This window comes from Erythranthe guttata, chromosome 10 (genome assembly GCF_056151865.1).
Source record: "Erythranthe guttata isolate IM_541 chromosome 10, IM_541, whole genome shotgun sequence".
In the NCBI taxonomy this organism is placed as follows: Eukaryota; Viridiplantae; Streptophyta; class Magnoliopsida; order Lamiales; family Phrymaceae; genus Erythranthe; species Erythranthe guttata.
Genome location: NC_142542.1, coordinates 3,244,320 through 3,269,761, shown reverse-complemented (window position 1 = coordinate 3,269,761; position 25,442 = coordinate 3,244,320). Strand labels below are relative to the sequence as shown.

The 25,442-nt window shown below is 34.0% G+C and overlaps 2 protein-coding genes across 4 annotated transcripts; both read left to right on the top strand.

Moving 5' to 3' along the window:
* Positions 1-2,016: 2,016 nt before the first annotated feature.
* Positions 2,017-11,401, top strand: SBE2.2 (starch branching enzyme 2.2). Of its 3 annotated transcripts, none has more exons than XM_012984666.2 (22): positions 2,017-2,695; positions 3,181-3,329; positions 4,119-4,408; positions 4,675-4,773; positions 4,989-5,031; positions 5,235-5,294; positions 5,466-5,546; positions 5,684-5,800; positions 5,937-6,020; positions 6,546-6,667; positions 6,823-6,942; positions 7,612-7,741; positions 7,841-7,951; positions 8,084-8,212; positions 8,303-8,406; positions 8,702-8,846; positions 8,946-9,093; positions 9,678-9,778; positions 10,154-10,231; positions 10,430-10,585; positions 10,672-10,746; positions 10,850-11,401. In XM_012984666.2, exons 1-22 carry the CDS (start codon positions 2,557-2,559, stop codon positions 10,973-10,975), a joined length of 2,607 nt encoding a protein of 868 aa, XP_012840120.2. In that variant the 5' UTR covers positions 2,017-2,556; the 3' UTR covers positions 10,976-11,401. The 3 variants fall into 3 exon arrangements, with proteins under 3 accessions (XP_012840120.2, XP_088681054.1, XP_088681055.1); XM_088824928.1 differs by having other exon boundaries at positions 2,251-2,695; positions 3,181-3,333; positions 4,126-4,408; XM_088824929.1 differs by having other exon boundaries at positions 2,375-2,695; positions 4,126-4,408.
* An 8,721-nt stretch (positions 11,402-20,122) lies between these two features.
* LOC105960483 (hypothetical protein) lies at positions 20,123-21,952 on the top strand. Its single transcript, XM_012984668.2, has 4 exons — positions 20,123-20,696; positions 21,138-21,248; positions 21,412-21,492; positions 21,611-21,952. The coding sequence occupies exons 1-4, from the start codon at positions 20,445-20,447 to the stop codon at positions 21,689-21,691; spliced, it is 525 nt and encodes a 174-aa protein (XP_012840122.2). The 5' UTR covers positions 20,123-20,444; the 3' UTR covers positions 21,692-21,952.
* Positions 21,953-25,442: the final 3,490 nt, after the last annotated feature.

The window sequence follows — 25,442 nt, the reverse complement described above, 5'->3', positions numbered from 1 at the left end:
ACTCCAAGTGTCTTTGACATCATTAGAAAGAGGAGCTCGTAAGGGAGAGGCGTTGGCTCTCCGAGGTGAACATGGGCGATGTTGCGCAGTTTGTGCTTCTCGGCGATGTTGCACAGTCCGCGCTTCTCCGCGATGAGTGAGTTGTTGTATTCGGACTTGAAGGTTCGAAGTAGATGCATACGACACACTCGCTTGGTGGGCGTTACCTTATAGTGGTGGTTGTGTTACGGCTGAAGCTGCACGAGGGGCGTTGACTCCTGCTATGGCGATGTATGGTGTCACTGCTTCAGTGGCAGCATGAGTTGAATCTTCCGTGATCATACGCTGAAGGTCCTTTTTGGTTATCTGAACCGTTCGAGAAACAAGAAGTTGGTCCTGTTGAGGATCCAGTGGGGCCTCGCGAGGAGAAGCGTTGGTTCCTACTATAGCGATGTATGGTGCCACTGCTTCAGTGACACTGGCAGCACGAGTTGAAGCTTCTGCGATCATACGCTGAAGGTCCTCTTCGGTTATTTGAACCGTTCGAGGAGCAAGGAGAAGTTGATCATGTTGAGGACCAAGTAGGGCCACACGATAGGAGTGTTCGCTTCCTTTGCGATGATTTATGGTGCCACTGCTTCAGTGGCCCGAGTTGAAGCTTCCGCGATCGTACGCTGAAGGTCCTCACCGGTTATCTGAACCGTTAGAGATGCAAGTAGAAGTCGATTTTGTTGAAACTTCTGCGATCATACGCTGAAGGTCCTCATCGGTTATCTGAACCGTTAGAGGAGCAAGTAGAAGTTGATTTTGTTGAAGTTTCGGCGATCATACGCTGAAGGTCCTCATTGGTTATCTGAACAGTTTGAGGGGGGTGGATGTAGGCCTCCAGGGAGTCGATAACCCTTGGCGAACGAAATGTTTCGGGGGCACTGTAAACCCCCAAGGAGTCGATAACGCTTGGCGAACGAAATATTTTGGGGGCACTGTAAACCCCCAGGGAGTCGATAACCCTTGGCGAACGAAATATTTTGGGGGCAGAGGTAAGCCCCCAGGGAGTCGATAAACCTTGGCGAACGAAATATTTGGGGGCAGAGGTAAGCCCCCAAGGAGTCGATAACCCTTGGCGAGCGAAATGTTTCGGGGGCACTGTAAACCCCTAGGGAGTCGATAACCCTTGGCGAACGAAATATTTTGGGGGCACTGTAAACCCCCAGGGAGTCGATAACTCTTGCTAACGTTGAATGGCCTATTTGGTTCTCTAGCCGATCGAGGGGCGGGAAGAAGTGGATCCAGTTGAGGATCTAGTGGGACATCACGAGGAGGGTCTCGTGGTGGATCCCGAGCATGGGGAGGAGGAAGTGGCAAACCTGAGCCCCCACGAGGTGGGAGGTTGTTAGCAGTGTCACACTCCCCTGAGCAGATGTCTTAAGGCCATCATGCGCGCTACGTGATTATGTCTGCCTTCCCACAGACGGCGCCAAAATGATGATGCTAGAGTTAGACCACCTTAGTGAGTTGAGGTAGGATGAGCTGGAAGAGCAGAGTGGATCACTGGCTCACGAGCTTGATGACCTTGAGATACCTGCGATCATAGAACACGTGAAATAGGCCGTGGGTTGATCCGGCGGAAACCCCTCCGACGCTCAAGTCAGACGTGCGGATAATGAAAATAGTCCAGAGAATACAGTTGATAGTATTACTCCGTTAATAGGACGTACCTTGAGTAATGAGTTCAAACCTTTGTTATTAGCTAAACATGAGAGCTTTAGATGAGATTGTTGGGCCCGAACCTTATTTGAAGGTGATTGGGCTTCGGTGATTGTGGTCTTCAATATTGGGCTCGTACCCCGTAGGTAAATAAATTGTAAGCCCATTGGATTGACCCAATTAGGCATATCAATATATATATAACCCATTATCCAATCCAGAAGAACCGTTTAATTTACCAAACCCGTCCAAAACAGCTCGATTCCGGGTCTAAGACCCAACAAACCCTATCTATTATCATCCCTGTTTAAACCACTCCTAATACAACATAATATAATTTTGTACCAAACCACATTATCTTATCTCAATGCTTAACCAATAACAAGAAAAAAAAAAGTATTTATTTTATTTCCCACTAAAAAAAAAAAGATTAAAAAAAACGAATATGCGATTTGGTCAGAGAGATACTAAAAAGGAAACGATAAAACACAAGAAAAAGAAAGAAAATCAAAGAATCAACAACCACACGTATATATTTTGGGTGTGGGTTATTTTGGAAGAGATATTGCTTAAGCCCATGTGATGAGAGAGGCCCACGCGCCAAGATCGGACGATGATGGTGCGACTGGTGGACCCCACCTACCCCAATCTCCCATGCAAAAATACCCATTCCAATTCCAATTCCATCACACGTAGCTCCTTCTCCTTGGACACTCACACTCTCTCACTCATTATCGCCAACCTCTTCACGGATTTCATGGCACCTTGAGCTCGCCGCAGATCTGTCACAATCAAACAATTAATTTTTTATTTTTTTTTCTTCTTCACTTTCTTTTCACAAGCCAGGAAATTTTAATTATTTTTAGTGGAATGGTTTATACGCTATCTGGAGTGCGGCTGCCCACCGTACCATCGGCGGCGTACAAGGTGGGAAGCTGCGGTTTCGGCCATGTCGATCGGAGGAGCGCCGCGCATCTTCCTTTTTTCCTCAAAAACAAATTCCATTCGCGTAAGTGAATTCGAAATTGTGTGTTTTTTTTTTTTTTTTTTCATTTTATTCAATGGCATCAATTACTCTGTTACCTGAATGAAATTTGGGTTGAAATTGATCTGTTCTCGCATCGAAAATTAAGCTAGGGGGTTTTGATTTTGGAGGTAAATTGTATTTATAACACAGTGACTGGAGTGAATACAAGTGCGGATGATTCAGTCGATCGTCGATTTTAGTTCAATTTCTTCATGGTGTTATGGTGGATCATCTTCTTCGATCATGTCATTTTTTCCCCCAATTTTAGGATCTTCAGTAATGTCAAATGTGGTCTAACATTCACTTAATTTGGGGGAAGCTCACTGCGTTGGTGCCCGTGTGTGTCTAGATTATTGGGCCTAATGCGATTCTCAAAATAGTAAATGCAATTCAGAAAATTTAGATTGTCGAATTGACTGTTCTTAGAAAGATTTTGCTAAAATCTAGTGCTTATTTGCTATTTGCAGGGATGATATTTTCAGGTGGAAAGGCTTACGAGTCGGGCTTTCAACCTAGTATGGCAACTGCACCAGAGAAGGTGCTTGTTCCAGGCACTGAGAGTGACGGCTCTTCTTCCCCGACAGAGAATTTAGAGATAGTTTCAGACACTTCACAGGCATGTCAGATTTAAATCCCTTTGCCCCAGCCGAATACAATAGCATTCTACTGGGGCCTAGTAAACTAGTAAACCGATTTTTTCTTTTTCGGAAAAGAGAATAGAAAAGAATAACACAACCACTATTTCCGGTTTTGCAATGTTGGTTTGGTCTAAAAACTGACTCAAGTATGCACTTACTTTTAGGCGCTTCTTTGAGCTACTATAATTTAATTTTCCCGTTGCCCCTGTTCGAAATCTGGGATTTCATTATTTAGCCTGGAAAACCAAGATTTCCAAATTATCAAGAACATACTTAAAGATATGTAATTCAAGAAATAACCTTTAAGAGAGAAAATTGGTTTGAGTCGGTGGTTTTGATAATTGATTTGTAGCAGGTGATTTTCTTCTTTAACCTTGAGGTTTGAGACTAAGTGTAGATGCCTAAATGGACTGTGTAGATTATACTACATACTGCAAAAAAAAAAAAAAAAAAAAAAAACGGAGCTCAAGTAAATCTGACATTGCTACTTATTATCTAGTACATCGAAGTTGAATGATTTTACTTCATTTTCCTGTGATAAACATTTACATGATATAAGATCATTAATAAAGAATATTAACGGAGGATAGGCGAAGCCATTCCATTCAAGTATTTATTATGCTTTATTTGGATTCTCCTTACGTGTTAACTGTATGCGTATAACCTGGATTCTTAACTTCAATTTGGTCTATATTCTCCAATACTTAGAACATCAGTTTGTTCTCTCTTCATTGATTTTCTTTTCCCCGTGTGATTTCTTTTCCTAGATATCAGGTAATCTAGAAAGTGTAGATGGACCGATCGTTAAAGAACAAGAACAGTTGATTGAGCAACAAATTTCTGGTGAAGCAATTAAAGGGAAAGATTCCGCCTCTGTACAACTACTAGATGAAGATGCTGGATTAAATACTGAAGGAAAATCATACTCGATATCTAAAACAATAGCTGACGAATCTTCAATGGTCAAAGAAAGGGTCATCCCTCCACCTGGAGCCGGTCAGAAAATATACGAAATAGATACACTTTTGACCAATTACCGCGAACATCTCGATTATCGGTGAGCTTGTCCGGACCAACTCTGCTGAAATATGAATGAATATATTTTTAGGTTTTCGAAATTTTATGTTCATATAATAATATACTATTAGAAACTTAAAGCTTCCCTGTGTTCTTCTCCATTCATGTTAGGACACTCCTAAATCTAATTATGAACTTGTCGTTCGAGCTTTCTGACAGTGTTTAACAATTTTTGGAGCTGCATTTATAAATTAGAAGTTGATTTATTTGTTTGTATCACGACATCTTTTTGTTTTTTTTTTACAGGTACGGCCAGTATAAAAAATTACGTGACGCAATTGACAAGTATGAAGGTGGATTGGAAGTGTTTTCTCGTGGTTACGAGAAACTTGGTTTTAATCGCAGGTATGTATCTAGGTTCTGTGTAGGTATCTTCGTAGCATCATTAAAGATTCTTAGTCATCTCTCACATAAATGAAATTTCACGTGACATCTTTCTTGAAGTTGTTTTCTGAAAAAGGAAGCACATATTATGTGATTATCGATAGAATTTCTTGATTAAAGAAAATCAATCATACGATATATCGATACTAAAAGTTTCTCTAAATTTGTATTGGCAGTGAAACGGGTATTACTTACAGGGAATGGGCACCTGGAGCCAAGGTTATTGCTGCTCATCGTTTTCGTATATTAATAAAAAGGATATATGCTGCAGACGACGTCTAAATTAGTATCTTAGGCACATAGTTCTCATGCCGACTCTAATTTGTTCCGAAACAATTGTTTTTTTTAATAATATTTTTCACCTTTTTCTTCTTTAATTCGTTGTTTTTATAATAATTTTATTTTTTACAATTCTAACGCAGTCGGCGTCACTTATTGGAGATTTCAACAATTGGAATGCTAATGCTGACGTCATGACTCGCGTAAGCTTTTCTTTCTCTATCCTCATGCTTAGTATTGCTAGAAAATTTCCTTATCTTGCAATATTCGTTTTCTTCTTAAACCTGTTATTTTTTATTTCTCGTTACATTTTGGTTTACGATATTATCTATCTATTTCCGTTACACAATTAAACTCACTGAGCTTTTTAACAGAATGAATTTGGTGTTTGGGAGATCTTTCTACCGAACAATGCAGACGGATCTCCAGCTATTCCCCATGGTTCCCGTGTAAAGGTAATATTTCTCTTAACTAGTAATTTTCGTAACTAGTTAAAAATTGAATAACTTCTTATAATGTATAGAAATATTATAATTTTTTTATAATGACCGAATAATCACCATCATTAATTCCTTATATATTTTAAATGTAGATTCGTATGGATACTCCATCTGGTATCAAAGACTCTATTCCAGCTTGGATCAAGTTTTCTGTGCAGGCTCCCGGTGAAATTCCGTATAATGGAATATATTACGATCCTCCAGTAGATGTACCGCAGTTTTCTCTATTTGTTGTATTTGCCTGGCCACTAATTACTATTGGATAAACGATGAAGATTTATCAAGGTATACTTCCTGTCGTCTCTTCATGTTGGCTTAGGATACTCTTTTGTAATATATTTGCAGGAAAGATATGTTTTTAAACATCCTCGTCCGAGCAAACCGAAATCTCTCCGGATATATGAGTGCCACGTTGGAATGAGTAGCACGGTGTGTATCTATTCTCTCTTATGAAATACATTGGAATTCTATGTTTCTCTTACATGCAAAACCATTTATGTATAATTTTTACCTGTATTTCATGTAGCATTGATGCATGTGGTTTCAATTTGTAAATCTCTATATTGAATAAAGCTACAAAATGCCGTAACTTGAACAGATGATAAAACTGGATAAATTAGATATGTTCGATTCATTTTGTGAAAAAAATTCTGAAAATGCCAATAATTTGCATAGGAAAACAACATTGAACAATATGAACCGAAAATATAATTATTATTTTATGTATAAATAGATATTTGGTCAATTCAATTGGCAGGGAAAAAATAAGATCTTCAAATCAACACATGCCAATATAACTGAAGTTGCTGACAATCTCCGAACTAATTTATTTTTTTCCTCAAAAAAAAAAAAAAAAAAAAAAAGAAAAAAGAAAGAAATTTCGATCTGATGTTCCAAATGTTGGGTATTCAGTATTTTTAACTGAGTCATATTTTTTCCCGACATTTGATGCAGGAGCCTGTTATAAATACATATGCCAACTTCAGAGATGAAGTGCTCCCTCGAATCAAGAAACTTGGATATAATGCTGTTCAAATAATGGCAATTCAGGAGCATTCATACTATGCCAGTTTCGGGTAACGGGTCCCACTCCATTCGATACTTAGTTTACCTCGTCATTGTCAAACTAGTACTTGCAAAGTCCTCTGAATTCCGTCCTTTCTCCTATCCGATTTTTATGTTTTTTTTTAAATGTTGGCTTTTGACAAAATATTTTGTTTGCTTGCGTCAGTTACCACGTGACAAATTTCTTTGCGCCAAGCAGTCGTTTTGGCACTCCAGATGATCTCAAGTCCTTAATAGATAAAGCTCACGAGTTGGGATTGGTTGTTCTCATGGATATCGTGCACAGGTATATTAAGATTTTTACACCAGTATTTATGATTTATACATCCGAACATTTTATTCCATTAGTATATTAGCAACGAAGCTCATTTTAATTTTCGATACAAATTCTAAATTCCAGAATCTTTTAGTTTTGTACGGACCTTGGATTCTGACATTCTAACATAATTAGGTTTGCAACAGTAAATGGTCTGTGAATTTCAAGCATTGTCGCTCGCTAATAACCTGTATTTAGCTGAACTGCAAATATTCTCTTACAATATTTTGTTTCCACATGTTCCGAGTTTTTGCGTTCTTGGTTCGATATGCAGTGCATTACTGCATTTGTCTTAGCAAATTTTGTTGAAAATCTTTTTCTTCAACCATAAGGATAAAGTTATGCATGGTCATAAATCTTTTCAACACTACATTTGTTAGATAATTTGATAGATTATATAATATTTAGTAGATTTATGCTTATCTCAGAGAAAACTTCGTTTGTTACGGATTTATTATTAATTTGAAATTCCTCCCTCAAATCTTTCCGTCCAAATGCACCCGCACGGCCGCACCCGTCATGTATCTTAGGTCATAGTTCTTGATTAAACTAGTGTTCGCTTTTTTCGTCATTGTATAGTTCTTCTGCAAGAAATTCTTTTATCTTTCATTGACATCGAGAAACTCTCGATATCTGCAGCCATTCATCGAACAATACGTTGGATGGACTGAACATGTTTGATGGCACTGATAGCTGTTACTTCCACTCCGGCACACGGGGCTATCACTGGATGTGGGATTCTCGTCTTTTCAACTACGGACAGTGGGAAGTATGTACTGTCTGGATTTACAATGTCACAAGAATATGTTGCGAATGTCTTACAATTTTCTCACCAGAATCGGCTTCTAACATACGCCTTCAATTCTAGGTTTTAAGGTTTCTTCTCTCTAATGCGAGATGGTGGTTGGATGAGTACAAGTTCGACGGTTTCAGATTTGACGGTGTGACGTCAATGATGTATACTCACCACGGTTTACAGGTACTATACGGAAAAACGACGTCACTTTTTATAAGGATTATTCTGATTTTTGACTTTCAAGAATATTTTGTTTCTATGCATTGTACTCATTGATCTTGATTCTCGACTAAGAAATATTTCTTTTTTTAAAAGATGGCATTTACAGGGAACTACAGCGAGTACTTTGGATTTGCGACAGATGTCGATGCTGTAGCGTATTTGATGCTGGTTAATGATCTCATCCACGGGCTCTTTCCCGAAGCCATAACCATCGGGGAAGATGTAAGTTTCTCTGAATCATGTCGAAACAATTTACTACGTGCTTCGTATTTTATTTCCATTTAATCTTTGTTTCTATTCTTTGAATTTCAGGTCAGTGGTATGCCTGCTTTCTGTATTCCTCTTCAAGATGGAGGTATGGGATTCGACTACCGTCTACACATGGCAATCGCTGATAAGTGGATCGAAACTCTCAAGTATGTTGCCCTTCTCAAATTCTTCTTCGAGTTATTATTCATTAGAGTATCACGAAAAAAAAGTGCGATTTCGATTCTACAAAATGGATATTTCTTTTACTTAATTTCCTTTTTTTTTTGCGCATGGAGTTGGGATAAAACAATCAGAGATCAGAGAAACAAAAATCATGAAAAAACATACAATACAAACTCCCTTCGCCTTCTAGATTCGATCAAATACGATATTACTCACTATAGAATATCAAATTTTAAATTTCGGTATCTCCTTTTTTTCTGGATTATTATTTTAATGCAGGAAAAGGGACGAAGAGTGGAGCATGGGAGATATTATACACACACTTACAAATAGAAGGTGGCGGGAAAAATGTGTTTGCTATGCAGAAAGTCATGACCAAGCCCTCGTTGGAGATAAAACTATTGCATTCTGGTTGATGGATAAGGTGATACATACTTTTTTATTTAAAAATTACGCCAGAACAAAGTATACGTGTACTATTAGTAATTCTCGAAAATGAGATGGTCTGTATCTATTTTCTCAGGATATGTACGACTTCATGGCTGTGGATAGACCATCGACTCCTTTGATAGACCGTGGAATAGCGTTACACAAGATGATTAGGCTTATTACAATGGGATTAGGTGGCGAAGGGTACCTGAATTTCATGGGAAATGAATTTGGACATCCTGGTACAAACACGAACCCTTTTCTTTTTTTTTTATTGGCAAGAATTCGTATTTTGTGTACACGAGAGAAAATCATTTTTATTTGGGTAAATTACAACCACCCCTGAGGTATAGTCAAATTACCAAAAACCCCCCTCATGTTAGGATAATTACAATCACTCCCCTCAACTATAAATCTTCTTACACGTCCACCGTTATTGTGTCAAATTCAACATAATCTTCTAGTTTGTACTTGTTTTGTGTAAAAATGCAGTTTCTGATACACCACAATCTGATATATACAAGCCAAAAAACACATCTTTATGATCATCGTGCTTCAAAATGTGTAGTTCGAATGGGATAAAATGGGTATACAGTTGAGAATATTCCATATAAACTAAAAGATTCCACTAAATTTGACACCGCAAGGGTGGACATGTAAGAAGATTTATAGTTGAGGGGTGGTTGTAATTACCCAAACATGAGGGGGTTTTCGTAATTTGAACATACCTCAGGAGTGGTTGTAATTTACCCTTTTTATTTTCTAAAATCCAAAGAAATTTTTATTAACTCCTTCCTTGGAATTTTTTTTTTTTTTCTTCTTTCAGAGTGGATAGATTTTCCGAGAGGCGACCAACATCTTCCCGATGGCAGAGTCATTCCAGGAAATGGCAACAGTTACGACAAGTGCAGGCGTAGGTTTGATTTGGTAAGTTATGCCCTCAATTAAGCAAATCATTATTTTACGTTTTTTAGATTCCTTGCCAAATTTCCTGCCTTGCTTGAAACTGATGATTGGATAAAGTTCTTTAAGCACCTCAAAAATTACGAAATGGCACTTCGGCTTATTTTTAAAGTTCTTATTGGACTTGAGTTTGTAGACAAAATGAAGACTGTTTACTGTATATTACAAGAATGGTTTTACGTATCTGTTTCTTTCATTCACAAAATTTGTTATAATTTCTCAAAAGAAATTATTAGCTTTAGTTTTTGGCTCGTAGCTTCGGCATCCTAATCGAAAAATTACATTATTGATAAAAGAAAATACAAATGTCTTCAATTTAACGTTTTGATGCATATCCAGGGTGATGCAGAGTATTTAAGATATCACGGGCTGCAAGAATTTGACCAAGCAATGCAACATCTCGAAGAAAACTACGGCGTACGTATTCTCTTGCACCAATTTCTCGCCTTAATTACGTGATTTATTTTTCGTTAAGCGCAGGAATAACATTAATAATTGCTTAAGATTATTGATATGCATTGTTCCTCCTATGTTATTTTAAGATTATTGTTGAAGGATCTTGTTTTATTCTACTGCTTTACGGTTAAAAAATCTAGAATGGAAATATTTTTGCAGTTCATGACATCAGAGCATCAGTATATATCGAGGAAGGATGAAGCAGATAGGGTGATCGTATTTGAAAGGGGGAACTTACTCTTCGTCTTCAATTTCCATTGGAGTAAAAGTTATTCAGATTATCGAGTAGGCTGCTTAAAGCCCGGAAAATACAAGGTATGTCGAGAAAAAGTTATTTTTTCCTCTTTCAAGGTTGTACGTATTCCTTTGTCGAAAAATCAATGCTATCCTACACTTTTCAGGTTGCTTTGGACTCGGACGATAAATTATTCGGAGGTTTCGGTAGAATCAGTCACGAGGCCGAGTATTTCACCTCTGTAAGATGATCTACCTCCGATTTTAGTATAAATTATTGGTCACACTTCAAAATTATTTAAAAAAAATTAAATATGATATTTTCTTGAATATGATGTAAAACAGGAAGGGTGGCAGGACGACAGGCCTCGTTCGTTTTACATATACGCACCTTCTAGAACAGCAGTCGTCTATGCCTTGGCAGAAGTTGAAGCAGAACCAATCGATGTCCAAGTTAGCCCTAACGTTTGACAAGTTTAATGTTAGGTGACACAATTCAAGTTATCGCCGCCCTATGTGGCCCCCACCAAAAAAGCCTACTAGAAGCAAGCAACTGAGACGAAAAAAGATGCAAAGGCAGGGAGGCAACCACCAGTTAAGTAGTTATATGAATCGCTAATGGCATCAGCATAAATTCCGTACATGTTTATAATATATCCGCAAGCTTCAATACTTGTGTGTACGGAAGTCGAACGACCCGTTTTTTTTTTTTTTTTTTTTTTCTTTCTCCCTAGTGTACATTCTCTTAATCCTGGTTGGTGACGGATTTTTTTTTTTCTTTCTGAAATAAGATAACTAATCCAGGAGATATACTGCTTCGTTACGTGCGATGTTAAATCCGACCGGATTGTTTTTGCACTGACGTTTTTATTATGGATTTTGCTTATTTGGCCTTAACATTATTGTGGATACATCATCATGTTCACTTTGTTCCGGGTTTGAATCTCCGATGAAATGTAATTTTAAATGCGGCTAAATTACATTTCACCCCTTGAACATTGACCGGCAGGAAATTGAAGTTAAATTAGTTTGTGGATGGAATTGAAGTACACTAAAAAATTGATGAATTTCTACATAACCTATTTTGGATAAATTTCTATGACTCTATTTTGAATTTTCTTAATTAGAGCAACTCCAATGCAAAACATCAAAATTGAAATATCAAATATTCATTTGATAATTAAGATAATATTTTAATATTCATTTGCAATTCATCTACTCCAACCATTGTTATCAAAATTAATAATCAATTGGAAGTTTTTTACTGATTTTATTTGTAATTGCCACGTGTCATTTTGTGATTGGATGTTTAGGTGGTTAATTTTTTGATAACTCAATTTCCAGGATGTATTTTTACTTATGAAGAGGTAGATTATCAAAATACTTACCCATTTTGATACTCCCATTGGAGTAGAAATTTTTAATTTTGGGATATCAAAAAGGTAGTTTATGGGTTTGATAATCCATTTGATACTCCCATTGGAGTTGCTCTTAATGAATTGAATACGAATGTGTTGCCTTAAATTGTATATTTAGTCTTCTAGTTGACCAACCGCCGACCCCGGCATTTGAAATACGTACCATGTTTGTAAAAATAATGGGTAAATTACAACCACACCCCTGAGGTATGGTCAAATTACAAAAACACCCATTTTGTTTGGGTAATTATAACCACCTCCCTCAACTATAAATTTGTTTACACGTCCACCCTTGCGGTTTCAAATTTAGTGGAATCTTTTAGATTATATGGAATATTATCACTTTTGTAACCGATTTATCCCATTCGAATTCCACATTTTGAAGCAAGATGATCATGATATGTGTTTTTTGGCTTGTAAATATCAGATTCTGGTGCATTAAATATTACATTGTACACAAAACGAGTACAAACTAGAGCACATTCCACGAAATCTAGATGATTATGTTGAATTTGACACCATAAGGGTGGAGGTGTAAGAAAAAATCATAATTGAGAAGGGTAGATATAATTATCCAAACAAGAGGAGGTTTTTCGTAAATTGACCATACCTCAGGGTGGTTGTAATTTGCCCAAAAATAATTGTAAATATCCCATTGTCTTATTGGAAAAGACAAATAAAAAAATAATCCAAAATCATAATAGACTTTGGACTTTGTTTATGTCTCTTTAACCAATTAATTATGGTTTTCTACAAACAACCTAAAATAGGTGAACTAAGGAATCATAATTGTCGGATAATGCAGGCCGCTGTATATTTTGACCAGCTTTTCTAATTAATTACTAATTAATTAATTAATTAATTAATTTTGGTGGCTTAATCAATTTTTTTTTTTTTTTTTGAGTAAAGCTTAATCAAAATTACTTCGGATCTTTCGGATAATTCCACATGCATGTGGATGAAAATATAATGCCAAATATATTCATGTCATTTATAATCTATAGATAAATCTCTATAAATTAATAGAGTCTGGACGAACAAAATCTTATTAATTTAGTGAAATATTAAATTATTGAACTAATAATTTAATAGATTTTTACCGAATCAGGACCAGAAGAAATTATTTAAACGAGGTTATTAGTTTATCAAATATGAATTTATCGAGGTTCTACTACAGTACTCCCCTTTTCTCTGATTAAAGTTTACTTGGTCTAAGGTTTACTTGGTCTAGATATAGAATTGGTCCTAATTCTTAGTTATTTGGTCATCAAATTAATAACAACCTTTTGTTGTACTGTTGTGTGGAAGTTTCTTCATTCATCTATTATGAGCATGTTTGGCTAAGGTGGTGTTTGCAAATGATTATTTAAAAGCAGAAGTTAGTGATTGTGATTTAAGTTAGTTTTAAGTGTTTATTTCTAAAAGTTGGGGGTGTTTGCAAATATTTCGTAAAATGAACTAAAATTGAAAAAGCAGGGTTATGGGTGCTTTTAAAAAAATAGCTTAAAGCAGATTATTTTAAGAGAAGCAAAAGCAAAAGTTGATTTTGCAAACACCTAAAAACAGATTATGAGCAAAAAAAAACCGCATAATCACTTTCAAAAAGCATTTGCAAACACCACCTAAGTTTATTTTAAATAATTGATAAGCTCTTATATCTAATATATAACTGATTTTAAAAATTGATAAGTTATTAAGTTTTACTTTTAAAATTATTTCTGTAAAGTGTTTGGATAATGATCTAATAAATTATTTTTACTCATTTTATGATCTATTAAGTCCCACAATGGTGTTTTTTTTTTTTTTCTGTTTCCTAGCCGAAGCTTTGGCATGACTTTAATATAATCCAATGAAATTTGGCCATTTGTCTCCACATCATCTCCTCTTTGTCGAACAAATCATCAAGCTTCCGGAATAACTCGATGGTCTCCTTGTCGTTTACTCGGATCTCCATCCTTTCTTGAGCATAAAAATCTTTTTCTTTATATTTTCAACCCACTTCTTTACTTCTCCAAATGAACATGAGCTCCATTGTTTCAATCCCAACCGATAAAACCGCATCTCCTATTTCAACTTTCCTCCACTACGTACTTTGTCGCACTAGGGATTTTTGAGCCACGTTGCCTCAAATTTAAAGCCATTTTCCCTCTTGTTATGCATTTTATTCGTGTAATGTAACTTGATGTGAATAGGTACGTACGTGATACGAATTTAAACTCTCCAGATGCACAATATGAAAATTTAGAGACAAATATCTCCAATCAATTCACCGTCGCATGTTTAGTAAGCAACAAGAATATTATCGATTACCAAGCGGGCATAAATGAATGCAGATTGGGGCTCCGAAACAAAACCTAACCGATTCACTATGCACCACATTACTTAAATGTAGGTCCTTATATTTTGGGCCTATATATAATAAGACTTTACACAAAACTCACATGTAACAAATTATTTTAATTACATTATTAAAAAAAAATGATGAAAACACTTGTTAATTAATTAATAATTTATAAAAAAAAAATATAAAATCATGCACAAAATTAGAATCTCTTGCTTCATTAATGTGTTGAATAGTACAACTCAATGTAGAAACTAGAAACAAAAATTGTTAATATTGATTGTGGACATATGTGGATGAATAGTCACTTTAATTACACAGAAAACAAAAACCGGATGGAGAAGAGAAGATGGTTCCATTTGGGGAAGCAGGGACCAATCCCAATGCACTGACCATTTCAGATATTATTTTCCTTTACTATTTCATTTCACATTTCAAATTCTTCCACTTTCCATTATTTATTTATTTTTCCTACAAAATAAACAATATATTGATATGTCATATGTGCACTAATTAATTGTACCGCAAATACGACCACACCTGAGATAAGATCATATTACGAAAAACTTATTTTGTTTGGGTAATTACAACCACCTCATTAATTATGTATTGTCTCTTACACAATCAGCCTTATGCTGCCACATTTATCTACTGAACGAGGGGTAGACAATATATAATTAAGGGGAATGGTTGTAATTATCCAAATAAAATGGAGTTTTTCGTAATTTAATCTTATCCCAAATGATTGCCATAATTTTCCCTTAATTCTACTATTTGGTAATTGTCCTCAAATTATTCTGGAGGTGTAATATGTACTAGGCAAATTCTGCGCGATGAGTTTGATTTTCTTGTCAATATTTTCTTACTTGAACCTAACATTATTTAAATTTTTCGTGTCGTTTGTAAGATATTATATAAGAGACGAATCTATCTGTATATGTTAGTGCGAATTCCTTTGGCCAGCATTATTTTTTTTAATATTGATGAGCACTCAAGTGATAAGATGGGGGGCCTCACCATTAACTTTATAATTATATCATTTTAGAATATATAAAGTATAAGTTGATCCAACTATCCCAACTAACGAATATATTAGTATAATTAAATATTAAAGTATAGAGAAAAAAGGGAAAGACAGAAGAAAAAGTGGTATAGAAATACTGTCACAATACTTATTTATATTAGTGTATATATATCAACTTAGTTAAAAGGAGATTCTTCCTTCGAAATCCAAATTGTAAAGGTTGTCTTATTTTATTTTATTTTCAATTTTTTTTTTTTTTGTCAAAAGTTTAGCTAAGCCACTATCTTGCTGCTGCCAGATTTTTATAGTATTTACGGCTTTTAAGATATATATATATATATATATATATATATAATATATATTTTATTTTTTTATTTATTTTTTATTTTTATTGTTAAAGATTTTCATTCCTTTCTGGAAATTTAATGGTTGGTGAGGTAAGGTGACCTTTCCTTCCACTCCACACTAAACACCAAAACTTTTTAATATGTAGTAGCATCAACATATTTTTTCAATATCAACTATTCGAACTCGATTCCTGATAGTAAAACTCGATTACGAATATAACTTAAGATGCGTTTCAATCTCGAGTTCAGATGTATATACTTATGGTTCATTTAACGTAACATACATGAACGCACACGATCTTTAATTGTGGGCTATCTATATCTGAACCTAGATTTGTCACGTACCACTAACCTTAAGATGCACGAATTTTTTTGTGCACAAACGTTCCGCGTTTCGGACATGACACACGCCCGAAACATTTCTGGCCGTTTCTATAAATAAGTAGAAGTTTCGGGGATATTTTTAGTAATAATAAAAAATGAAAACTCGTTTCCTAAAAAAATCAAATTTATTTTAAATAAAGACTGAAATTGCATATGTTTGAAAAAACTTAAATCTTATGTCTCTTTTTTTACTTTTAGTGGTCTTTTGATATTTGTTATAGATATTAATCCTATAGTAAAACAAATTTGTATGAAGATAGATAGTTTATGCATTGATAATACGGATTGTGACTTGTAAGTTGAATATAATTTGTGGGTACATATCTAATATTGACGATAAGTATATTATATGTTAATGTTTAGGGTAAATTACATCCGCACCTCTAAAGTATGCTAAAATAATTTTAAAGTCCCTAAAACATTATTAGAATTCCTACCAGACTATTAGTTTCAGGCAGTGATAGAGACAACATAGAACTAGGGGTGACATGACGCTCCTAACATTTCTTAAATCCTTATTATTTTATATAAGATTTATAAATTTTCATCTATGTTAGCATTAACGGCCCCGCGGAAAACAAATATAGTGCATATTAGTCCCGAAAACATACATGGAATCTTGGGGCTCCGGTATTATTTAAGGGGTGTGGCTGTAATTACCAACACCATAAGGTCCTTAAAGTTACTTTAGCTTACATCAGGGGCGTAGCTGTAATTTACCCTAAACTTTTGTAATGAAAAAAAGAAAAATAGAGCATATATATATATATATCGAGTGCACATGTGAATAGCTGTCCTAACTTTCAACCAGCCCAAAAGGATATTGCGTTACGAAATGGCATGTAGTTTGCTCCATAATATATTAATTCATATACCTACTGCATTCTCTAAAATAAAATAAACAGTTTAGTGTATATAAAAATAATAATTTGAAATACCTAACTTTTGGCCTGTAAAAAAAAACAATTATTTATATACATGTGTAAGGACTAGAAAAGTTAGTTGAACCAGGCAGCAGGTATAAAACTAATTTAACTACTATCTAATATAATTACAAAAGACAGCCCCTCATTCATCCTTCCTTCATGTGCAAATTCATGAATTACAAATAAAGACAAATCTCTTTTGTAATAAACTAACTAATAATCTCTGTCTGCATGCAGGCTCACATTTTAAGAATTCTTCTTCTGAATTACAAGGCCTAAATGTTTCAAATAAATCCAATCAAGTGAGAGAAGGGCATTTCGGGCACTTCAATAAATAAATAAATAAAAATTAATGTATGCCGGTTTCAGTTAATGAAATAAATCTTTTTAGGTTTTTATGAAAAATTTCGTGTAGCAACGAGTTTTGCGTAACATGCGCATCACTTATATCCCAAATATTACATGGACAATATTATTATCGATGATAATCTTGATGCACTGTTTGATAGGTTTGATTGACCTTGATATATTATTAAAGACCGATTTTGCTATTTAATAGTATATTTTGAAGTCCAACATATATATATATTGTGAAGTATTGACTGAGGGTGGAATTTGATATCTCACATATATATATATATTTCATATCAAACTGAGGCTTTATTTATTGTATAAGATAGCTCAAAATATTAATGCTGAATGTTATATTCAAGAATTAATACGAAAATATCTATATATATGTTCAGGGCCGGCCATCGCATAAGTCAAACTATTAAATTGCAGGGTGTTTTTTTTTTTCAATTAATTAATTAATTTAATATTTAATTAGTAAACGGATGTCATTCATGTATTCAATTTTTGGGTAGATAAAATTGAGGGCAGAATTGGTCAATAACTGAAAAAAGAAAAATGGTGAAATGAAAATGAACCAATAAGAAAGAAGGGATTGTTGTAATTAAAAGACAAAGTTTTACAGTTTGGCACAGCACACACACACACACGACATATCCATTGAGTAAAGGGATATTGTGCAGATCATCTTTTCTAAGTGGTTTTACAGTTGGGTCATTTCACTCTTATGCACTCTTTCACAACAATATTATATATATATATATATATATATATATATATATATATATATATATATATATATATATATATATATATATATATATATATATATATATATATATATATATATATATATATATACACACACACATACACACACACACCAAGGGCTCGTTCGATTACTTATATTTGTCGATTAGTTTGGATTAGATGATGTCGGATTTAGTTAATAAGACATTTGGTTAATCGGATTAGATCTTATATTAAATCTGTTAAATTCAAGTATTATATGTGATTGGTTAATGAAAAGAATATTTAATAAAATTAGCATGTAATTTGAAGGATAAAATAGTATTTTACTTGTTTAGTCACTCCATATTAAAGTAATTTCAGGGGGAGGGGTGTCACTAATTTAACGAAATAGTAGCGTTTAATATCGGACATAGATTTTAGTAGGGGGTTTGACAAAGTGTGAATCTTGCCAACCGAACGTGTTACTAACCCTACCGAACATCTTATGGGTCATTTTGTAATTTCTAAACAATCAGAGACATTTTTTAATAGCAAATTTTAAATAATTTTGTTGCTTCCATAATTATTTACATCATTTGATGATCAATTGCAAATTGATAGGAAAATATATTATGAATATATTTGTATGAGAATAAGAAAAAAAAATATATAAATAAAAACTTATATATGTTTATATATCATTTTTTAAATATACCCTTATACTTTTTTATATTTACACGTTTCCCCTGAGCTTCTGTATCCTTATTTTTGGAACATGCTGTTTCCTTCTTGTATCGTGATTTCCGTGTTCGTACTACATAGGTTTAATGTAATTCTAGTTATACCATAGTCTCGCCCATTTCCATGTTTTTTAGTCTATTGAAATAAATTGTAGTAAGAGAACGAGGTCGTATTTCAGATTTCATATTATGGTTTGCCAATAACATCACCAATTTAACATAATCACATCTTAAATTGTATCATTTTAAGGAAGTAAAATGCCTTTATTTTTTTAATTACCTACAAAACAATTGCAAGGTAGGGTAACTATATATGCAGTACAGATACGGAAACGCCGAACACAGCGAAACAGGGAAATCCTATATTCCAAAAATTTGGATATTATAGTATAGGGAAATATGTAAATATTAAAAGTATAGTGGCATGTTTATAAATTCTAAAAAAATATTATAAACGTTTAACATATATGCTCATAGTCAATTGTAGACCCACAATTATATTCAACTTAGAAGTCACAATCCATATTATCAAAGCACAAATTCACAATTGGACATAAAAATCTGTTTTACTATACGATTAAAAATCTATAAACATATCAAAAGGCCACTATAAGTAAAAAAGGAGATACAAGATTTAAGATTTTTCAAACATACGCAATTTTAAGTCTTTACTTTAAATAGATTTTTAATTTTTTTTTAGCAGAAACGAGTTTCCATATTTTTATTATTACTAGAACATCTCCAAATCTTTTAGGTATTTATAATAAACGGCCCCGAAACATTTCGTGCAGGTGTTATGGAGTTTCAGTTTCCAAAACGTACCCAAAACACGGAAACGTTTACATGAAAGTTCCATGCATCTTAGGTAACTATTAATTTTATTGAATAAATTATTTTGCAACTAGCTACAAAATTAATTGCATGACTAAACATTTAATTGTGAAATTCAATTTTTAGTAGATACAACCAAAGTAGACCCAACATTGTTAACGCAATAAAATATTTTATACAAATAAAGGGCAAATCACGATCACCCCTTAGTTACGGTCAAATTACGAAAACCCCCTCCTGTTTGGATAATTACAACCACCTTTTTAATTACGTATTATCTTACGAAAATACCCCTTCAGAAATAAATTTATGGATGTTAAATCGGTAAAACCGAACCGAAATTTTGTTACGCCAATAGAATATACGATTTGGTTAGGTAAATAACCGAATTACATAAATTTTATGTAAAAATATTTAAAAGGAGGGGTGATTGTAATTACCCAAACAATAGGGGTTTTTTCGAAATTTGTCCATACTTCAGGGGTGACTGTAATTTGGGATAGGAAAAAAAATAGAGTATGATTAATGAAAGATTAAGTAGTTAATTAAACAATTAAGAAGAGTGGGGTTGAGTTGATAAGTTTAAAGAGAGAGAGAGAGAGAGAGAGAGAGAGAGCAGCAGCGCAGCCTCGTTCACAAGCACCTGCAAACAGCCTCTCTCTCTCTCTCATCATCACCACCATTTCCAAAAGCAAAAGCAAAAGCGAAAGGAGAAACAAAGAAAGAAAGAAACCCCCCAAAGAGAGTTAGAGAGAGAAAGAGGGAAAGTCTGAGCATAGAGAGAGAGAGAGAGAGAGAGAGAAAGAAGAAAACAAGAGAGAAGAAGGAAGGAAGGGGGTTTGAAGAATGGCAATGATGCAGACGCAGAAAACACTGGAAAACCAGCAGTCGCTGATGCAAGCCGGTCAGATTTCGGGCAGCTTGAGTTTCAACGGGACCTTGTCCAAAGAAGACGAGGAGATGTCCAAATCTGCGCTCTCAACTTTTAGGGCAAAGGAAGAGGAGATTGAGAAGAAGAAGATGGAAGTTAAGGAGAAAGTTCAAGCTCAGCTCGGCCGTATTGAGGAAGAAACCAAGCGCTTGGCCACCATTCGCGAGGTTTTTTCTCTCTCCTCTCTCTCTGTAATTTTTTTTTTTATTTTATTACAATTTTCCCCCCTTTTGTTTTTGCTTAGGTTTCTGTCTTTTTTAGGGCAAAGTTTGTTCCTTAAACTGAAATCTTGCTGAAATTTTGCTTAATTTCTTGTGAATCTTGTGGAATTGAACCCAGAGATCTACTGTATTTTTTTTTTTTTTTTTTTTTTGTGGGTTCAGTTTTTCTTGAAGTATATGCTTACCTGAACCAAGTAGATTCAGCCAAAAAAAAAAAAGAAAAATTAAAATAAAACTTAAAACCTAATTTATTCCAATTTAATGATTCAATTATTCTCTCTTGTTGAAGTTAGAAGTTACTGTTCATATTCATGTATATGAACACACACACACACACACACACACACACATATATATATATATAAATGAATGAAATGAATGTTTCAGGAATTGGAAGGATTGTCCGATCCGATGAGGAAGGAAGTCTCGGTTGTTCGTAAGAAGATCGATTCGGTTAACAAGGAGTTAAAACCACTTGGCCTCACTTGCCAGAAGAAGGTGATTGATCATATTATCCCTAGTTTCCTACTCTTTTTTGTTGTTCGGATTGATAAAAACATCATTAAATTCTATAATAAAATTGATGGATAGATTCGACTTAAAAGGAAAATTAAAAAAAGATAATTATTCGGTGTAATTGGACTCGAATCTATTATCGCAGGAGAAAGAATACAAAGATGCTCTTGAAGCTTTCAATGACAAGAACAAAGAAAAAGTACAACTCATCACTAGATTGATGGAGGTGAGGAGAATCTTGAAAATCGATTTTTTTTTAAATTTTTTTTATGGTTTAAAAATTTCCCGTGCGTAATTTGTAATTGCTTGAATTTGAATTTTGATGATTGTATGTATATATGCAGCTGGTGAGCGAAAGCGAGAGGTTGAGGATGAAGAAACTGGAGGAGCTGAGCAAGAACATAGAAACGATACGCATGCCATAAGTTCTTCGATTTGGAATCGTGTGATGTATTTAAGAAACAAAAAAAACGGGCGTTTCTATTTATATATAATGGGTGTTTTCTTTCTTTTTTTTTTTTTTTTTCGGGTTTGGTTGTATTTTTCAGTTTGTTGAATTAGCAGTTGATGGAAGGCTTTTCTAATTGTAGGAAGATTAATTATCTCTTTAAAAACAGGTTTGTAACTAAAACAGGTTCTCAAAGTATGTATTCTTCCAAGTTATTATTATTATTATTTTTATTTAATTTGTTTTTTGTATGTTAGTGTTTACCCTTTGTGGAATTTATTTGTAAGTAATTGCTTTGGATTCTGAGAGACAAAAACTTTTTCATTTTAATTGGGAATCCAAAGCTGTATGTTCTTGTAATATTTGTCTTTTATTTTTTTACTTTTAACTAGACACTTTGATCAATTAAATTGCAATATTTTAAAACTATTGTAAATGACAAAGATTCTTGATTTAGGTATGTAATCATTTAAATTCCCCAAATCCAACGGTGTACAAAAATGATGAAATTGAAATTGTTGGAAGTGTGAAAGTGAAGCAAACTCGGACAGTGTCATGATTCTTAAGAGCAGGGCAAAGATGCTATGGGATAAGTGTCTCTGTATATTAGGGTAGGGGTTGTAAACGAGCTGAGCCGACTTATGAGCGATGAACCGACGGAAAAATGTCGAATTCGATCTCGAGTTTTTCGAGTTTGAGCTTTTTAACAAGTCAAGCTCGAGCCTACCAAAACAGCCGAGCTCGGCTCGTTCATACCCCTATATTAGGGGTAAAAATTGTGGGAAAAATCTATCTTTTTAGGAAGTAAAAACTAATTAAAGTTATGTTTCAAATTATTTGGAAAAATTGAAAGTCAGTCCTCCCCATAATTATCAACCTACTTCTCCGAACACAAAATCGTTCAAGTATGGCTACTTCGTTTCAAAGGCCTCAGCTGAAGTCGTCTTCTCCAGATTCACCGCCATTTTTCTTCCATCGATTCTAGTATTGTCATGTGACAATATACATAATCAACTACAAGATAGATCCCGCTAGTCTAATAATAAATCAACTATGTTTCTTTTAAAATCGACTTATTGTTTCAAGATTTAATATTTAAAAACTAAAGAATTTTGATAGTCAATTAACAAATTAACTATGCAAACAACGTAGTTGATTTACGTACAATTTATATCCAGAATTTCATGAAAAATATAAGAAGGGTTTTCACTATTATTTTCTTATTTTCATCCTTGATATATCTCTATATAAATATCTCCCTCGACTAGTTAGCTATGCACTATGGTGGGATTGACTATCAACAATAATAAGAGTTGTTATTTAATTGAGTAGCGATATATAGCCATATAAATTGGGAAGCCCAACATTAAAAACAATTCTGGGTTAGGTGCCAAGTCTATATCTCCATTAAGTGCCTACAATATAATTTTTTCAATTGTGGGCACACACTAGTTAATATTTATTTGTAATTTCACTATTATTTTTCTCCTAGTGTTAAATAACTATCAGCATAATTTAGACCCCATATATATATATATATATATATATATATATATATATATATATATATATATATATATATATATATATATATATATATATATATATATATTCTCACAACATAATGAAACAATTCGGTTTATAATTGATCGAGATGTGGTATCCGGTATAAACATATATGCTTGTACTTGGTAATATCGATTGTTATAAAGTAGTGTTCTAAAATCCGGATCGGACCGACTGGTTGAACAAACCATGAACTATTTATGATCTTATTCGGTCGGAGTTGATCGGTTGGACCGTAATATCGGAACCCGAGTGAAAATCGGGAATTTTTGCCCAAAATTGTGTTTTTTTTTTTATGTATATAAAAATAAACAAATAAAATAGTAAAAACGGCGTCTTTTTACTGTCCAGTTGTAAAAAGAAAAAAAAAAGACCAAAACAATAAAATTTGAAATTGGAAGACATGTATGTTTTTTTTTATTATAATTTCTATAATATTTGAATTGGTTCAATGTGATATGTTGTGTGTGCCAAAGAAAGTATGTTATACTTACACTACAAATTATGTATAAATAATTATATAATAAAAAATGAGAAAATCGATTGGACCCCCGTTGAACTAGTCCAACTGTGAGTCAGTAACTTGTTTGAGTCAATGTCTGGTCCGATTTTAAAAACATTGTTATAAAGGTATATTTACCAACAATAAATAAATGTTACTGCATATATCACTTGTAGGTGTTTTGTAAAATATTGTATTTGAAATTTGAGATTCTTTTGTTAAAGTATATAAGCAAAATATTATGAAAGTTAAAAAAATTAATATATATATATATATATATATATATTTTTAATGTTAACGGGTCTAATATATCTGGCATGTTAGAACTATTTAATTTGGGTATGGATTAAAGCGAGTCTGGGTCTAAGGTAAAACGTATCAGGACGGGTCTGTGTTTTATATATTATTTACGCGTTAGATCAAGAATTTCGGCAAATCCGTCCCAGAACCGACCCGTTATCATCCTTACTTGTGTTTGGTAACATCGATTATTATAAAGGCATATATATATATACACATATTATTACCAAAAAATAAATAAAAGTTGCTGCATATATTCTATACAACAAATGTATCCTGTATAATCAAAATGTTAATGTTCGTGTCAATGGGGTATCAAAGTAATTATGCTTCCTTTTGAATTTGAATTATCACTATACCCTACCTACCCCTGGCAAAAAGTGGTGATTTTGCAGATAAAAAATGAGAAAATATAAAAGAAATTAGAAAAACATTCTGTGTTGGTCTTGTAATAATTGAGTTACTTTGGTATCTGGTGCTAAGGAATATTATTTGGTGGCTAATGCAATATGGCCCCATAATTTTACTCCGGATTAGGGGTGGCAATTTGGATCCGGTTCCATGGATCCAATTAGATCCGGTTCGGTTCATAAGGATCCGGTTTAGATTAAGTTTAGTTGAAACAAATCGGATCCGATCCAGTTGATATTTTTTTAAAACTGGATCCATGTGGATCCACTTTAAGTCCATTAAAAGTTTAACCACAAAATAAATTGGATCATATTGGATCCAATCAAAACCCAATTAAAACCCAATCAAATACCAACACAATTTTCTCACAAAAAAAAAATCAAAATATTATTGTGTGTGCATGTGAGTGTGTGTGTGTGTCCGTGGAAATTGTGTGTGCATGTGAGTGTGAGTGTGTGTGTGTGTGTGCGTAAAATAGTGTGTGTGTATAAAAAAGTGTGTACATAAAATAGTGTGTGTGTGTGCGTGTGTAACACAGTGTGTGTGTGTGTGCGTAGAATAGTGTGTGTGTGTGTGTGTTACACAGTGTGTGTGTGTGTAGAAATTGTGTGTGTATGCGAGTGTGTGTGTGTGTAAAACTGTGTGTGTGTGTTTGTGTGTGTGTGTGTGTGTGTGTGTGTGTGTGTGTGTGTGTGTAAACAGTGTGTGCATGTGAGTGTGTGTAGAAGTTGTGTGTGCATGTGCATGTGAGTGTGTGTGTGTGTGTGTGTGTGTGCGTAAAACAGTGTGTGTGTGTGTCCGTGGAAATTGTGTGTGTATGTGAGTGTGTGTGTGTGCGTAAAATAGTGTGTGTGTATAAAATAGTGTGTGCATATAATAGTGTGTGTGTGTGTGTGTGTGTAAAACAGTGTGTGTGTGTGTGCGTAGAATAGTGTGTGTGTGTGTGTGT